At 41.9% G+C, this 19,130-nt stretch overlaps 1 protein-coding gene across 1 annotated transcript; it reads right to left on the reverse strand.

Moving 5' to 3' along the window:
• Positions 1 to 10,088: 10,088 nt before the first annotated feature.
• On the reverse strand, positions 10,089 to 18,307 carry LOC311027486 (uncharacterized protein; the record flags this gene model as incomplete). The annotated part of the gene is made up of 2 exons (XM_084031508.1): positions 10,089 to 11,526; positions 18,298 to 18,307. The coding sequence occupies 2 exons, from the start codon at positions 18,305 to 18,307 to the stop codon at positions 10,406 to 10,408; spliced, it is 1,131 nt and encodes a 376-aa protein (XP_083887634.1). The 3' UTR covers positions 10,089 to 10,405.
• Between the last annotated feature and the right edge of the window lie 823 nt (positions 18,308 to 19,130).

A 19,130-nucleotide genomic window follows, 5' to 3' on the forward strand; every position in this document is an offset into this window, starting at 1 on the left:
AACTTACGCTGTGGAGCTAACCTGCTCCGGAGCAGGTTATGTTCCTGATAATAAGAGATCAACGTGGAGAAACACACCGCCGACTGAGCAATCAGCTGTCTTGGTGCGCGGATATAAAAAAAAAAGAAGCTCGGTGGATCGTGAGAGGGTCTCGTAGGAGAACTATAGAGTGTACAGAGACCGGCAAAACCCTTTTGTCTGTGTCTGATGATGTTTTATATGAGAGATACAGATTCTCATCGGAGGGAAAGACTTTTCTTTGTCAGCATACAGCCTACTGACCACTTTGAATTATGTTTTATATTTATTTCATTTGCTCCCAAGTCCGTTTTACACCGCCGGGATTGCAGCTGAAAGAATGAGGCTAATGTTGTCATAAACAACGTTATAAGAATACATCCAAGCTACATATTTATCATTTTAAAGTTATATGTTTGGCGTATTAAGACAGCCGAAGTGTGGATTCGAACAGGTGTTGTACCCAATTCGGCACCCCCCGCGTCAGATGCACCCCCTCGCGGGAGCGCGCACCACTCGCTTGATCGGAAAGGAAAGCAGTTCGACTAAACAAACGCAGGGGAAAATACTATACTACGATTTAATTATTTGTGAAAGAGATGGAAGAGAAGAATACAAGTGATTACAGTCTTTAAAACTTTAAAACGAACGCAAAGGAACACCTTATTGTTCTGTGGAAATATATAGCCTACCCCAGCCATGACTACAAAATGAATTAACTTCATTTTGATTTGAGCAAGTTGAATGTATTTGACACGGCGTTTCACAAGACTAAATATGATTCTAGCATTTCTTGCAATTCATAGGTACAAAAGTAAGTGCTTTTAAATGGGTTAACCTGTATATAGGTCGAAACAATAGCCTTCTGATCCTGAATATCTCTTGATGAAAATGTAATGTGATCTATGCCTGATAGACAAGTCATAACCTATGTGTGTTTCTCACCATTAAAGGGCAAATTCTCTTCATCAAATAGCTACACTTGTTTTTGTGAAATTAAACATTTTTCTTGCTGCTTTATAAGATAAAATATAATAAACCAATTCCACATCCACCACTGACTTATCTGTTGTCAGACCTATCAAACTCATACATATCTTGGCACCAATTGCATGCAGTTAAAAGCACCAATAGTGAGGTCAAAGGAACAAAATGATGCAGATGGGGTGCATTTCATGGCAGGCCTTGTGTTCCATTTCCTGTGATATGTACCCCCAGCATAACTCTTACTGTGAAGCTGTCACATACACTAAACTGACTCTGGTTACACATACTAGTCTCATCTGCGTAGCGTGAAAAGCATTTGATGCTAGGATCAACAGAATCATGAATGAAACTGACTCTGCTTAGACATAATAGTCCCATGAGTGTACTGTCAAAAGTATTTGATGCTGGGATCAACAGGAAAATAATTAGGAGGGGGTGCATATCACGACAGGCCTATTTTCACACCAGGCAGAATAAGCACCCCCTCTTAACTTTTACTAGGAAAGTGGCACATGCATGAAACTCACACTGCTTACTCATACTAGTCCCATGTCTGTACTCTGAAAAGCATTTGATGCTGGGATCAACAGAATTCTTTTAAAGGGGGGGGTGCATATCACGCCAGGCCTATTCACAACAGGCAGAATAAGCACCCCCTCTTAACTTTTACTAGGAAGGTGGCACATGCATGAAACTCACACTGCTTACTCATACTAGTCCCATGTCTGTACTCTGAAAAGCATTTGATGCTGGGATCAACAGAATTCTTTTAAAGGGGGGGGGGGGGGGGGGGGTGCATATCACGCCAGGCCTATTTTCACAACAGGCAGAATAAGCACCCCCTCTTAACTTTTACTAGGAAGGTGGCACATGCATGAAACTCACACTGCTTACTCATACTAGTCCCATGTCTGTACTCTGAAAAGCATTTGATGCTGGGATCAACAGAATTCTTTTAAAGGGGGGGGTGCATATCACGCCAGGCCTATTCACAACAGGCAGAATAAGCACCCCCTCTTAACTTTTACTAGGAAAGTGGCACATGCATGAAACTCACACTGCTTACTCATACTAGTCCCATGTCTGTACTCTGAAAAGCATTTGATGCTGGGATCAACAGAATTCTTTTAAAGGGGGGGGTGCATATCACGCCAGGCCTATTCACAACAGGCAGAATAAGCACCCCCTCTTAACTTTTACTAGGAAAGTGGCACATGCATGAAACTCACACTGCTTACTCATACTAGTCCCATGTCTGTACTCTGAAAAGCATTTGATGCTGGGATCAACAGAATTCTTTTAAAGGGGGGGGGTGCATATCACGCCAGGCCTATTCACAACAGGCAGAATAAGCACCCCCTCTTAACTTTTACTAGGAAGGTGGCACATGCATGAAACTCACACTGCTTACTCATACTAGTCCCATGTCTGTACTCTGAAAAGCATTTGATGCTGGGATCAACAGAATTCTTTTAAAGGGGGGGGGGGGGGGGGGTGCATATCACGCCAGGCCTATTTTCACAACAGGCAGAATAAGCACCCCCTCTTAACTTTTACTAGGAAGGTGGCACATGCATGAAACTCACACTGCTTACTCATACTAGTCCCATGTCTGTACTCTGAAAAGCATTTGATGCTGGGATCAACAGAATTCTTTTAAAGGGGGGGGTGCATATCACGCCAGGCCTATTCACAACAGGCAGAATAAGCACCCCCTCTTAACTTTTACTAGGAAAGTGGCACATGCATGAAACTCACACTGCTTACTCATACTAGTCCCATGTCTGTACTCTGAAAAGCATTTGATGCTGGGATCAACAGAATTCTTTTAAAGGGGGGGGTGCATATCACGCCAGGCCTATTCACAACAGGCAGAATAAGCACCCCCTCTTAACTTTTACTAGGAAGGTGGCACATGCATGAAACTCACACTGCTTACTCATACTAGTCCCATGTCTGTACTCTGAAAAGCATTTGATGCTGGGATCAACAGAATTCTTTTAAAGGGGGGGGGGTGCATATCACGCCAGGCCTATTCACAACAGGCAGAATAAGCACCCCCTCTTAACTTTTACTAGGAAAGTGGCACATGCATGAAACTCACACTGCTTACTCATACTAGTCCCATGTCTGTACTCTGAAAAGCATTTGATTCTGGGATCAACAGAATTCTTTTAAAGGGGGGGGGGTGCATATCACGCCAGGCCTATTTTCACAACAGGCAGAATAAGCACCCCCTCTTAACTTTTACTAGGAAGGTGGCACATGCATGAAACTCACACTGCTTACTCATACTAGTCCCATGTCTGTACTCTGAAAAGCATTTGATGCTGGGATCAACAGTATTCTTTTAAAGGGGGGGGGTGCATATCACGCCAGGCAGTGGCGTGCACAGACTTTTTGAAGGCGGAAAGAGAAAAAAAGGGCACATATAGCGCGTTCTCACCACTGAAGAGGATTGTTGACGGGGGGGGGGGGGGGGGGGGATAAAATGTTAATAGTAATAGTATAAATAGTAAAAAAAAGTTTCAAAAGGGCAAAAGTCCTGGTGCGTTAGCACCACCTAGTGTCTATGTGTGCACGCCACTGACGCCAGGCCTATTTTCACAACAGGCAGAATAAGCACCCCCTCTTAACTTTTACTAGGAAGGTGGCAGATTTATGAAATGGACTCCCCTCATCAGTCCTGTGTGTACTCTGACAAGTACAGTAGTGATGCTGGGAGAAACACACCACTTTCATGAAAATAATGTAATTGTTTAATTTAATTAGTTTTTATTTTTACACTGAATAGTATTTGCATATGAAATGAATAGAAATGTAGGCAACATTCCTCACTCCCCACCATCGAGGCTGTCCAGCACAGAAGATGTCTGCGGAGGGCGCACAGCATCACCAAGTACAGCTCCCACCCCAACCGTTCCCGGACTAGCAGGTTCAGGAACAGCTTCTTTCCACCCCCCCCCCCCCCCCCCCCCCCCACCCCTGGCACATCGACCCCCATTGACTGTACTCCTCCCGGCCTTGACGGCCGTGCACCTTGACCCACCTGTTCATTTGCACTGACTGCTTTATACTGTTTTACTGTACTCCACTTATGCCCTCTACCTCAATCCACTTCACTCCACACCACTTGTTCTTCACCTGTCTTAACTGCACTTTATATACAGAGTCTGATCTGCACTCCCCTCTGCTATTTAGCAAAACTGCTGCTCACTTTTATAGTCATGTTATAGTCTTATATTGTACTGCACATATCCTACTTCATACTGTGCATTCTCATGTCTATAGTCTTTGTCATATTTTACTACTCCGTGTTACTGTACATATCTATCCATACTGTATATATCTTATTTATAGTCTTTTCATAGTTTACAACCTTACTGCTCACATTGCACATACTGTATCTTATTATATACTATCTCATTATTTATATACCACTGCCATTCATATGCACATATTCTGCACTTTCTGCTTATTTGCACTTCTGGTCAGATACTAAACTGCATTTCGTTGTCTCAGTACCTTTACTCTGTGCAATGACAATAAAGTTGAATCTAATCTAATCTTAAACATAAGTAGCTTAGAAATTAATTGCATTTGCCCCTTCATGTAGTGTAACTACTTTATTTAATTACATTTTACATAATAGCATAAATTTGTTAGCAAAGGATGATAATGTGCAGCAGTTGTAGCGCACAAACCCAGAACCGTGGTGGCACTTCAGGGGAAAAGTGCAGATCTGCTGGCTGAAGGTGGGACTGTCATAAATAAAGTTAATGTAGACCACCTTCAGCTTGCAAAGGTGGAGCAGCCCCGAATCCCCCACAAAATCGGTGCACATTGGGCCCAGTCTCCGCAGCACCAACCTCTGCAGCACCAGCCACAACAGCAGGTCAAGCATCGCCAGCCTCCACCCCACCAGCCTCCACCCCACCAGCCTCCACCCCACCAGCAGCACCAGCCTCCACCCCACCAGCCTCCACCCCACCAGCAGCACCAGCCTCCACCCCACCAGCAGCACCAGCCTCCACCCCACCAGCCTCCACCCCACCAGCAGCACCAGCCTCCACCCCACCAGCCTCCACCCCACCAGCAGCACCAGCCTCCACCCCACCAGCAGCACCAGCCTCCACCCCACCAGCCTCCACCCCACCAGCAGCACCAGCCTCCACCCCACCAGCCTCCACCCCACCAGCCTCCACCCCACCAGCAGCACCAGCCTCCACCCCACCAGCCTCCACCCCACCAGCAGCACCAGCCTCCACCCACCAGCCTCCACCCCACCAGCAGCACCAGCCTCCACCCCACCAGCAGCACCAGCCTCCACCCCACCAGCCTCCACCCCACCAGCAGCACCAGCCTCCACCCCACCAGCAGCACCAGCCTCCACCCCACCAGCCTCCACCCCACAAGCAGCACCAGCCTCCATCCCACCAGCCTCCATCCCACCAGCAGCACCAGCCTCCACATCCACCTCACCAGCTCCATATACTCTTACTTCAGCAGAGAAATGTAGGTATTATGATATTGTATTTCTTAAATTTGATTTTTTTTTCCCCCAAAATGTACAAATCTTCTTTTTTTCCCCAGATGTTCAGGAGGCATGGGCAGGGAAAGATGTTCATGTACTTCTTTCCAAAGTGGGGCCCATACAAGCTGTTTTATTGGGACATTCTGAATACTGGTCCGGACAAGGAGCTGGAGAGTGAGGTAATACTCTTCATTATTGTATGAAATCATCAATTTCCACTCCCTATTGGGTAATACTTCAGTAATGACATTTAGAGTATATTGTGTAGAAATAAAATGACCTTAAAACATGCAAGGAAAATCAGGAATACTACAACAGTGTAGTTGATAGTTTTACAGTGAAACTGCCACTGTGTAATACTAATGACATCTTTATAACATTTTTTATAGGTGATCAATGCGTATTTGTCTTTGCTACTGCGTCAGTACAACCAGTGCAATCCTGGAGATGGTGCGGTCATTGACACTTTCACAATGACCTCAATATGGAAAAGAAATTTCAGAAAAATCCGCGTATGTACTGGAGTGAAATGACTTTGCATTTTGTAAATATTACAAATATGCATTTTCAAGTTAAAGAGATTATGATTTTTTTCCCCCTTTAACTTCTTTCAGATTGATCCAATGGGCACACAAAGTCATAGTGGGAATTGTGAATGACAACCATCACTGGATGTTGGTGGTGAGAAGAGCAGCATTGCCCAACATTATAGAATTTCACTAATATCACTAATGCCCAGGGTGTTTTCCTAATTTATGTTGTGTTTCCATGTGAATAATAAAAGGTGATGTACCCACATGAAAAAAGAAGCCTTTTCTTGGATCATTTGGGGAATCCAAAGGCAAGATCCAAACGTGCCTGAGTCAACAAGGTAAATTTGACTCTTAAATGTAGTAGCTCTTCTATGAGTTCGCTAAATGATGTACAACAGTTTTCACACATGTGTTATTTACATACTTAGAGCCTTCATGAGAAAAAGGGCTGCAACGTTTCCAGGTGGACATGCAGCACTCTCCCCCATAGCCGTCAAAGAGATGGCACATCCTGTGGTGTCCTGGCCTAAAAGTGAGTGTGAAATGCAGTTACGGAAACATTATTGTCAAACTCAAATTAAGTAGCAATTGCAGTGAAGGTCTTGACCTGCTTTTAGACATCCTGACGTAGGTTTAATAGGTAGGTAATACTTAGAATTTGTTTGATTTGTATTTAATGAATTGGGGCAGGCGGTCATAGACCATGCAATGCTATTACATGTTCTTATCAAAGTTCTCTTCAGTTTGCAGAGAAAATTTTACAAGGGCAGGCAATGGACATCGACACATCACAGAAGGCAGTGGACAAGTTCAGACTAGAGATAGCCAAGTCCCTCCTTAGAGAATCAGGTGTTTCCTTTTTGCTCACATTGTCAGTCACTTCATGTTGTTGTTTTTTATTCATGTTCTCTCACAAATATGAAACCGTAAGACAGTCGATTAATACTGTGCAATGCAAATTGTATTAATCTGAACATGTTTGTCCAATATTGTTTGTCCTTAACAGATGACCTGAGCACGTGTGCTTCTTTTGTGGATGGAGCACCAGGATGAACACAATGGGTAATTTCTACGCTTTCAAAAATGTTAAAAAGGAAAAGGAATAGTTTTTACTTCATCATTGTCCATGGTTGCCCTGGTTATTTACAACAATTGATTACAACAATCTATGCTTCATCGGCATCTATTAATAAAGACATTGCTTATGTTGTGCTCGTTTTGTGTTGACATTTAAGATTACTTACTTTCTATTATGTGCTGGACAAAATATTTTTTTAGCCCGAACAAAACACTTATGTTGGTGAGAACATTCAAAACTGAATTAATATTAAAGATATTATTAGTCAATAAAATTAGAGTTATTCTATATTTAAGGACACGTTATAATATAAAACTTGCATACCACTACCCCTCCCTATTTCCCCAGATTTGCTGTAACGTCTGTCAGAGGTGGTACCACCACGGTTGTGTAGGTTGGCCTCCAGTGGATGAGGAGTACCTGTGTCTCGCTTGTGAATAATGGCGCCACTTGCTATTTATTGTATATATTTGTATATTGTTAGAATATTTATATTATTTATATTTTTGTTTGTTTTTTTTAGATGTGATGTGTTTATTGTGAAGGTGTTCAGTGTTCAAAGTGTTTTTTCATCACAATAAATTATGTAAATGTTCCCTATGACTTTGTGTGCACATTTCCCAAAAGAAGAGTCTCTAGAGAGAATATGTCATCACCAGTATGAATTACACTATCGTAGTGGGAGATGTGTTGCCGTTTCTCCCAGCATAAAATACTTTTTCAGAGTATAGTCAAAGGACTGATACTGATGACGGGAGTCCGTTTCATGCATCTGCCACCTTCCAAGAAAAAATTAAAAGGGGGTGCTTATTCTGCCTGTTGTGAAAATAGGCCCTGGCGTGATATGCACCCCCACCCCCCCCCCCCCCCCCCCCCTTTAAAATAATTCTGTTGATCCAGCATCAAATGCTTTTCAGAGTACAGACATGGGACTAGTATGAGTAAGCAGTGTGAGTTTCATGCATGTGCCACCTTCCTAGTAAAAGTTAAGAGGGGGTGCTTATTCTGCCTGTTGTGAATAGGCCTGGCGTGATATGCACCCCCCTTTAAAAGAATTCTGTTGATCCCAGCATCAAATGCTTTTCAGAGTACAGACATGGACTAGTATGAGTAAGCAATGTGAGTTTCATGCATGTGCCACTTTCCTAGTAAAAGTTAAGAGGGGGTGCTTATTCTGCCTGGTGTGAAAATAGGCCTGTCGTGATATGCACCCCCTCCTATTATTTTCCTGTTGATCCCAGCATCAAATACTTTTGACAGTACACACATGGGACTATTATGTCTAAGCAGAGTCAGTTTCATTCATGATTCTGTTGATCCTAGCATCAAATGCTTTTCACGCTACGCAGATGAGACTAGTATGTGTAACCAGAGTCAGTTTAGTGTATGTGACAGCTTCACAGTAAGAGTTATGCTGGGGGTACATATCACAGGAAATGGAACACAAGGCCTGCCATGAAATGCACCCCATCTGCATCATTTTGTTCCTTTGACCTCACTATGGGTGCTTTTAACTGCATGCAATTGGTGCCAAGAGATATGTATGAGTTTGATAGGTCTGACAACAGATAAGTCAGTGGTGGATGTGGAATTGGTTTATTATATTTTATCTTATAAAGCAGCAAGAAAATGTTTAATTTCACAAAAACAAGTGTAGCTATTTGATGAAGAGAATTTGCCCTTTAATGGTGAGAAACACACATAGGTTATGACTTGTCTATCAGGCATAGATCAACATTACATTTTCATCAGAGATATTCAGGATCAGAAGGCTATTGTTTCGACCTATATACAGGTTAACCCATTTAAAAGCACTTACTTTTGTACCTATGAATTGCAAGAAATGCTAGAATCATATTTAGTCTTGTGAAACGCCGTGTCAAATACATTCAACTTGCTCAAATCAAAATGAAGTAATTCATTTTGTAGTCATGGCTGGGGTAGGCTATATATTTCCACAGACACAATAAGGTGTTCTTTTGCGTTCGTTCTCAAAAAACTCGTTCGTTCGAGTTTTTTGTTTGTACTCTTTAGAACAGTTTTTAAAGACTGTAATCACTTGTATTCTTCTCTCCATCTCTTTCACAAATAATTAAATCGTAGTATAGTATTTTCCCCTGCGTTTGTTTAGTCGAACTGCTTTCCTTTCCGATCAAGCGAGTGGTGCGCGCTCCCGCGAGGGGGTGCATCTGACGCGGGGGGTGCCGAAATGGGTACAACACCGGGACCGCTGCCAGAGAGCCTCGTAACACGGGGCGGTAACTCTACCACTAATCTATCAGCGAAGTTAAGGTTAGCTTTTAATCAGTCAGATCTAGTAGTGTCCTTATGATGGGGCAGTCATATTATACTATTAATACTATTAATACCAACTTCCGCATTCACACAGTCGGCGAGTTTTTGCCAGCTGTCCTTCCTGCATTTGGCAGATGAAACTGTTGCTTTTTGCCTGCATTATATGTTTAACTTCTTCGTATTTCTGTAAGATTATGGTTCGCTCCTCGTACGTGAAATACGCCGCTCCGCTGCCGTAGACTGATCCATGTTTGTGATTGGTCAAATGCTGCAAACGCCGCCTCTTTCATGTGCACGCGCTCATAGCTGGACAGGTAAACCCTGGGTTGAGTTAACGAGTTGATAACCAGCTTCGTGTGACCGCTTATCTCCGATTGCCTTTGTTAGGGTTACTTAAGCTGGATCTCTGAAAGATACCCTGGGTTTGTTGAACTCGCTTCGTAGTACAGGCCCCAGGCATTCATCCACTTTATTTGTATCAATGCAGATGTACACTTACAATATATTGACAGGACCGTGCTCACAGAGATCCAAAAAGCATAAGTATGCATTTCTACCAGACAACAATTATGTGATCATATAATAACACAAATACGAACATCAGAAGTCAAAATTATTTAATAAATCAAATAAATCATCCAAAATACGTCATGAAAACTAATAATTATAAAAAATACATAGAAAAAGTAGGAATCAGTCAAAATACTGGCCTAACAATTTCGGAATCCAGGCTGGTTTATGTGTATATTAACCACAATCATGAGCGTGTTCTAGTCCTGCTGTTTGTTAAGTGTCCAGAGATAACTTCTGTTGTGATATGACACAATGAATAAAATGTTATTGAGTGAAACCTGTCACTTCCATCTTCTCCTCGTGCAAATCTAGATAGCACAGTGCAAACTTCACTTCATTGCTATGGTTGATTAACCGTCAACGGCTGGACTCTTATGTAACTGATTCTCATTCTCCTGTATGAGTTCTCATGTGTGTCTTCAGAGAACTGTTCACAGTGAAACGTTTACCACACACGGAACAACTGAAAGGTTTTTCTCCTGTATGAGTGATCATGTGTCCCTTCAGATGTCCATTTTCAGTGAAACGTCTACCACACACTGAGCAGCTGAAAGGTTTTTCTCCTGTATGAGTTCTCATGTGTGCCTTCAGAGTATCATTTACAGTGAAACCTTTACCACACACTGAGCAGCTGAAAGGTTTTTCTCCTGTATGAGTTCTCATGTGTCTCTTCAGATGTCCACTTACAGTGAAACCTTTACCACACACTGAGCAGCTGAAAGGTTTTTCTCCTGTATGAGTTCTCATGTGTGTCTTCAGATGTCCATTTTCAGTGAAACCTTTACCACACACTGAGCAGCTGAAAGGTTTTTCTCCTGTATGAGTTCTCATGTGTGTCTTCAGATTTCCATTTACAGTGAAACGTTTACCACACACTGAGCAGCTGAAAGGTTTTTCCCCTGTATGAGTTCTCATGTGTCTCTTTAGAGCTCCACGGATGTTGAATTGTTTCCAACACTGAGAGCAGTGAAATGGTTTCTTACCAGTTCTACATCTAAAATCACTGTCAGGATGATTTTTCAAAGCCTTTAAAACGGACGGAGGTTCTCTGGTCTCCTGCCAATCAGCACCGTCATCAGTCTCAGGTACAGAAGAGTCTCCAGTCTTGTCATCAGTCTGAGGTTCAGAAGAGTCTCTAGTCTTGTCATCAGTATCTGTTTGTAAATGTGAATCTGAGTTCCTGGCAGGTTCTGGTCCCCCACAGTCCTCTTCATCAGCTTCTGTTTTCATCTGTTCAGTTGAGCCTCTGGCTGCAGCTGAAACCAGCTCTGAGGACTGAGGTTTCTCTTCATCGTTGTCTTCTTCACTCTTAACAGGGACAACAGTCAATGGGAACTTGATACCAACCTCATCCAGGACTCGATGCTTCTCTCCTTGCTGACTGGTCCAGAGTTCTTCCTGTTCTTCTTTAATGTGTAGGGGGTCTGGGTCCTCCTGGTCCAGACTGGAGCTCCAGTCCTGCTGCTCAAAGGGAACCTCTTCTTTAGTCACCAACAGCTGCTGGACGTCTGCAGGAAAACAATAAACACACATAAAGAATATAGAGACGTTTCAAACAGCTGAACAATCAGTCACCAGTACACTGTTTTTTTTCTGAAACCAAACAGGCAGACAGACAAACTGCAAAAATAAAATGCACCAGCAGTAATGCAGTCATCAGTAGCTTGATATGAATACATTTGTTACAGTTTTTCATAATTGTTAAGAACTTGAAACCTTCCAACCTTTCATCTAAACTGTAAACACAAAACCCAGTTTTCAAACTACATTCACAAAACCTCTGATTCTTCTGGATAAATCAAACCATCACATACTGACTGTAATTGTGTTTAACTTCTGCAGCCTGTGGTCAGCATAATGCATCAGAAGTAAACGTTTTGGTCCTTTGCGTGTTGCATGTTACCTCCTGTCACACGTTAACGCAACTCATATTAGAACACTGCCATACCTAACGTATAAAAAGTAAGCACCAACCTGCTCTGTGTAACCGGACTTCAGGCAGGAAAACAGCGTCCAGTAGCTTCCGCTGTCGCTCGTTCTCCTCTTTAGAACGAGAAAGTTCCTCCTCGTATTCTGCTACCGTTCTTTCAAACAGCCCAAATATCTCTTCAACAGCCGCACTTAGTCGCTGCTCCACCAAAGCTCTCGTCACTTGGACTTTACTCATTTTCCCGCGACGAGAGAGACGTTTTGACTCCACACAAACTCCGTCAAAATCTGTTTCCAGCTAGCATGCTAAGCTAACTAGCTTAGCTTCGTAGGCTCTCGGGAGATGATTCAGAGTTAAAACATTCAGAATAAAAGGTGAAGAGTACAAAGTCCACCCAGACAGGTTTATCCAGACACACAGAGACTCTGATGGATCAGTACTGGTGAAGCTAACAGACACTTTCTCAACACCACGAAGGAACTCTTCTACTGAAACCAGGCGCCATCGTTGAAGATGGAACATCCGGGTACGCTGCGACTTCTTCTTCTTCTGCTACTTCTTTAGTTAAGGCAGACTAGACGCAGCTTTGGCGAATTACTGCCCCTACAGTTTGTTATTAAGAACTGCATCAAATCCTTTTGTACAATCCTGTTTTGTGAAGATAATCCACAAATTTCTTTGTTTTAACCCAAGAATCGAGATTTAGATGTGTGCGCATGTTAAAAACAGTTTCCCCATCTGCTCCAAGTTTCTTGAAGAGAGTCCTTCTCTGACTGGAGTATATTTTGCCCTGGAGTAGTACATGTTTCACTGTCTCACTATCTCCACACTCACATTTGCCATCAGGATGTTTACCAATCAGAGCCAACCCACTCCTCAGCCTACAGTGTCCAAGTCTCAGTCTTGAGATTACTACAGAGTCTTTCCTACTGCACCTGTAAGTGCACTCGGCTTTACTTATGCTTTCCTGCACTGAAAAATATGCCCTTCCTTTCCTTTCCTTCTCCTAAGACTTTTGCCACTTTTCTTTTAGATACCTGTTTATTCTTTCACTATACTCTGGTGCCCCATATTGCAAATTTATTTGCACACTTTTTATCAGGTCTGGACTTGGATTTAGCTTCTTTTATCGTAGTTAAGGTTGCTGTTGAATCACTGCATATGATTGAATTTCCCTGTTTATTGTCCTCAACCCATCTTAATGCCAACAGAACTGCCACCATTTCTACTGTGAAGACTGACATATGATTTGATATTCTATATCCTTTTTTATATCCGATTTCAGGTATGCTAATACCAACTGCCACTTTCCCACTCTCATGATCTTTTGACCCATCTGTATAAATTTGTAGGTGGTTTCCCCATTTTAGTTGCTGCCAGACTTTTACCTCCTTTACTACGACCTCTGACATCCTTGATTTTATTCAAAAGCTTTAGGTCAACAATGGGATCTGGAACCAACCATGAAGCCACAGCTGGACGACACACACTTATGTCCACAATTCCAATTTCCTGCGCCACAGATTTGAATTTTTCTCCAAAATTACTTTTAGTCCTTTTTGATGTTCCCATACACTCCCAATGTTCACAATGTTCAATGTTTTTGTTGGTTACATTGCATTTTGTCCTTTGAGCTTCATTAAATATCTCAAACCAAGTTTATGTCTCCTGATTTCTAACGGCATCTCCCCCATTTCTATCAGTAATGCTGATATTGGAGTTGTACTGAATGCTCCACAGCACACTCTTAGGGCTTCTGCTTGGACGATGTCAAGTTTACTGATCAATGAAGGAGCTGCTGATCCATAAACCATACTTCCATAGTCAATAGCTGATCTTATCATTGCTCTGTAAATCATCATTATTGATTCTCTATCAGCCCCCCAGTCTGACCCAGCCACACACCTAAGGACATTCATTATTTCCCCACACTTCAACGAAACCATTTCAACTTGTTTTTTCCCTGTCACCCTTTCGTCCAGCCACATTCCTAAAAATTTAAAATACTTGACTTTTTCAAGATTATTATTATACAATTGTATTTGCTGTGTCAGCATACTTTTCTTATTTCCAAACACCATATATTTAGTTTTATCTATAGACATTTTAAAACCCCAATCATTAGCCCACTCAGTCACTTTCTCTAAAGCACCTTGAATTTGGTCAAACAGGTAGGGGAGGTTCCTCCCTCCCTTCCAGACAGCCCCATCATCTGCAAATAATGAAAAACCAAATCCTTTCCCCACTCTACTAAACACGCCGTTAACCAGAATATTAAAAAGAAGTGGACTTATCATGCTTCCTTGAGGGGTTCCATTCTCCACCTCAAACTCATCTGAAAGTTCATTTCCAATTCTCACTTGAATTGATCGGTTACATAAAAAGTTCTTGATCCAGTTAAACATTCTCCCTCTGATTCCAACATCATAAAGTGCAATTAATAACCCTTCCCTCCAAAGCATGTCATGCTTTTTCAATATCCAGAAAGACTGCTACAACTGCTTCCTTATTTGCGATGGCTTTCCTTATGTCCATGTCTAAACTTTACTCCACACAGAAGAACCTGAACCACCATGCAGCTGATGATTCTGATTACTATTCCCTAATTCTAATAATAAAGAAAATGATAAAAAAAAAAAACTATCCATCAAATTCTTCCTATTCGTCACTGAGACAGAAATTAATAACACCATATCTCATGGATTATTTCCCAACTTAACTTCCCTGAGACTCAGTGTCAACAGTATTTATCAAAAGCCTTTAAACTTATAGTTAAGATATAGATATCTCATCAATGAGATCAAATATATTTCCTGTATTTAACGGTAGGGCGTGGAAAGAGACGACTCAAAGGATTAATTCTCTGGATTTATTTCTGTGTATCAGAAGAGGTGATGCACAGCAAGATCCTTTCCATAAGAAACGTAAATAAAAACATTAAAGAATAAGTTGTGCTGTAATGATGGCGCAGACACAGACCTGGCATTCATCCACTTTATTTGCATCAATGCAGATGTACCAGACAGAGATGTACACTTACAATATATTGACAGGACCGTGCTCACAGAGATCCAAAAAGCACAAGTATGCATTTCTACCAGACAACAATTATGTGATCATATAATAGCACAAATAAGAACATCAGAAGTCAAAAATATTTAAGAAATCAAATAAATCATCAAAAATACGTCATGAAAACTAATAATTATAAAAATACATAGAAAAAGTAGGAATCAGTCAAAGATACTGGCCTAACATTTTAGGAATCCAGCCTGGTTTATCTGTATATTAACCACAATCATGAGCGTGTTCTAGTCCTGCTCTGTGTTAAGTGTCCAGAGATAACTTCTGTTTTGATATGACACAATGAATAAAATGTTATTGGGGGGGTTTAGCTCAGGAGGTAGAGCGCTCGAATGGCAATCGCAAGATTGCCGGTTCGATCCCCAGCTCCTCCTAGCTGAGTGCCTGGTGTCCCTGAGCACCTGCACTTCCATCTTCTTCTCCTGCAAATCTAGATAGCACAGTGCAAATGTCACTTCATTGCTATTGTTGATTAACCGTCAACGGCTGGACTCCTATGTAACTGAAAGGTTTTTCTCCTGTATGAGTTCTCATGTGTGTCTTCAGATTTCCATTTACAGTGAAACATTTACCACACACTGAGCAGCTGAAAGGTTTTTCTCCTGTATGAGTTCTCATGTGTTTCTTCAGAGTGCCATTCACAGTGAAACCTTTACCACACACTGAGCAGCTGAAAGGTTTTTCTCCTGTATGAGTTCTCATGTGTGTCTTCAGAGTACTATTTTCAGTGAAACCTTTACCACACACTGAGCAGCTGAAAGGTTTTTCTCCTGTATGAGTTCTCATGTGTCTCTTCAGATGTGCATTTATAGTGAAACCTTTACCACACACTGAGCAGCTGAAAGGTTTTTCTCCTGTATGAGTTCTCATGTGTCTCTTCAGAGTACCATTTTCAATGAAACGTTTACCACACACTGAGCAGCTGAAAGGTTTTTCTCCTGTATGAGTTCTCATGTGTTTCTTTAGATTTCCACAGAAATTGAATTGTTTCCAACACTGAGAGCAGTTAAATGGTTTCTTACCAGTTCTACATCTGAAATCACTGTCAGAATGATTTTTCAAAGCTGTTAAACCTGACCGAGGTTCTCTGGTCTCCTGCCAATCAGCACTGTCATCAGTCTGAGGTTCAGAAGAGTCTCCAGTCTTGTCATCAGTCTCAGGTTCAGAAGAGTCTCCAGTCTTGTCATCAGTCTCAGGTTCAGAAGAGTCTCCAGTCTTGTCATCAGTATCTGTTTGTAAATGTGAATCTGAGTTCCTGGCAGGTTCTGGTCCCCCACAGTCCTCTTCATCAGCTTCTGTTTCCATCTGTTCAGTTGAGTCTCTGGCTGCAGCTGAAACCAGCCCTGAGGACTGAGGTTTCTCTTCATCTTCTTCACTCTTAACAGGGACAACAGTCAACGGGAACTTGATACCAACCTCCTCCAGGACTCGATGCTTCTCTCCTTGCTGACTGGTCCAGAGTTCTTCCTGTTCTCCTTTAATGTGTAGGGGGTCTGGGTCCTCCCGGTCCAGACTGGAGCTCCAGTCCTGCTGCTCAAAGGGAACCTCTTCTTTAGTCACCAACAGCTGCTGGACGTCTGCAGGAAAACAATAAACACACATACAGAATATAGAGACGTTTCAAACAGCTGAACAATCAGTCACCAGTACACTGTTTTTTTTTCTGAAACCAAACAGGCAGACAGACACAAACTGCAAAAATATAATGCACCAGCAGTAATGCAGTCATCAGTAGCTTGAGATGAATACATTTGTTACAGTTTTTCATAATTGTTAATAACTTGAAACCTTCCAACCTTTCATCTAAACTGTAAACATAAAACCCAGTTTTCAATCTACATTCACAAAACCTCTGATTCTTCTGGATAAATCAAACCATCACATACTGACTGTAATTGTGTTTAACTTCTGCAGCCTGTGGTCAGCATAATGCATCAAAAGTAAACGTTTTGGTCCTATGCGTGTTGCATGTTACCTCCTGTCACACGTTAACGCAACTCATATTAGAACACTGCCATACCTAACGTATAAAAAGTAAGCACCAACCTGCTCTGTGTAACCGGACTTCAGGCAGGAAAACAGCGTCCAGTTGCTTCCGCTGTCGCTCGTTCTCCTCTTTAGAACGAGAAAGTTCCTCCTCGTATTCTGCTACCGTTCTTTCAAACAGCCCAAATATCTCTTCAGCAGCCGCACTTAGTCGCTGCTCCACCAAAGCTCTCATCACTTGGACTTTACTCATTTTCCCACGACGAGAGAGACGGTTTGACTCCACACAAACTCCGTCAAAATCTGTTTCCAGCTAGCATGCTAAGCTAACTAGCTTAGCTTCGTAGGCTCTCGGGAGATGATTCAGAGTTAAAACATTCAGAATAAAAGGTGAAGAGTACAAAGTCCATCCAGACATGTTTATCCAGACACACAGAGACTCTGATGGATCAGTACTGGTGAAGCTAACAGACACTTTCTCAACACCACGAAGGAACTCTTCTACTGAAACCAGGCGCCATTGTTGAAAAGAGAACATCCGGGTGCGCAGCGACTTCTTCTTCTTTAGTTAGGCAGACTAGACGCAGCTTTGGCGTAATGCTGCCCCTACAGTTTGTTATTAACAACTACATCAAATCCTTTTGTACAATCCTGTTTTGTGAAGATAATCCACCAATTTCTTTGTTTTAACCCAAGAATCGAGATTTAGATGTGTGCGCATGTTAAAAACAGTTTCCCCATCTGCTCCAAGTTTCTTGAAGAGAGTCCTTCTCTGACTGGAGTATATTTTGCCCTGGAGTAGTACATGTTTCACTTTCTCATTATCTCCACACTCACATTTGCCATCAGGATGTTTACAAATCAGAGCCAACCCACTCCTTAGCCCACAGTGTCCAAGTCTCAATCTTGAGATCACTACAGAGTCTTTCCTACTGCACCTGTAAGTGCACTCGGCTTTACTTATGCTTTCCTGTACTGAGAATATGAGTCTTATATATAAGACTTTTGCCACTTTTCTTTTAGAGACCTGTATTACGGCTAAGCTGGACCAAATATAAAAACTACTAGCCGCGGTGGGCTGAACACGGGAGAAATTGTTGACGAGCACACTTCGTTTTATTCTTGCTCTCGAAGCACCTTTATTTTCATATCACGGCAGCGTACATAAGGTCCAACTGTTTACAAACGTCCGTACAAGGTTAATAAGGTAGGACTAAGTGAAGCACAATGTGATGTGACAGCGTAGCGGTCAACAGAAAATTTCACCCCCGTGGCTCACCCCACGCCATGTTCAGACGCCAACTGATGAAATCAGGTGAGTGCAATTACAAGTAACCACGGATCACACGCCCACAGTGACACACCCCTACCCACGCACCAATGCAGTGTCCACATCCACAACCAAAGACTTACATACGGATCCTACAACCGCCACCAACCGGAGAAAAACTCCATACAGAAGAACCTGAACCACCATGCAGCTGATGATTCTGATTACTATTCCCTAATTCTAATAATAAAGAAAATGATAAAAAAAAAAGCTATCCATCAAATTAGTCATATTCGTCACTGAGATAGAAATTAATAACACCATATCTCATGGATTATTTCCCAACTTAACTTCCCTGAGACTCGGTGTCTATAGCATTTATCAAAAGCCTTTAAGTTTAAAGTTAAGATATAGATATCTCATCAATGAGATCAAATATATTTCCTGTATTTAACGGTAGGGCGTGGAAAGAGACGACTCAAAGGATTATTTCTCTGGATTTATTTCTGTGTATCAGAAGAGGTGATGCACAGCAAGATCATTTCCATAAGACACGTAAATAAAAACATTAAAGAATTAGTTGTGCTGTAATGATGGGGCAGACACAGACCTGACATTCATCCACTTTATTTGTATCAATGCAGATGTACACTTACAATATATTGACAGGACCGTGTTCACAGAGATCCAAAAAGCATAAGTATGCATTTCTATCAGACAACAATTATGTGATCATATAATAGCACAAATACGAACATCAGAAATACAAAATACGTCATGAAAACTAATAATTATACAATAGAAAATGTAGGAATCAGTCAAAAATACTGGCCTAACATTTT

Source organism: Eutrigla gurnardus (genome assembly GCF_963514095.1).
Source record: "Eutrigla gurnardus genome assembly, chromosome: 17".
NCBI lineage: Eukaryota > Metazoa > Chordata > Actinopteri > Perciformes > Triglidae > Eutrigla > Eutrigla gurnardus.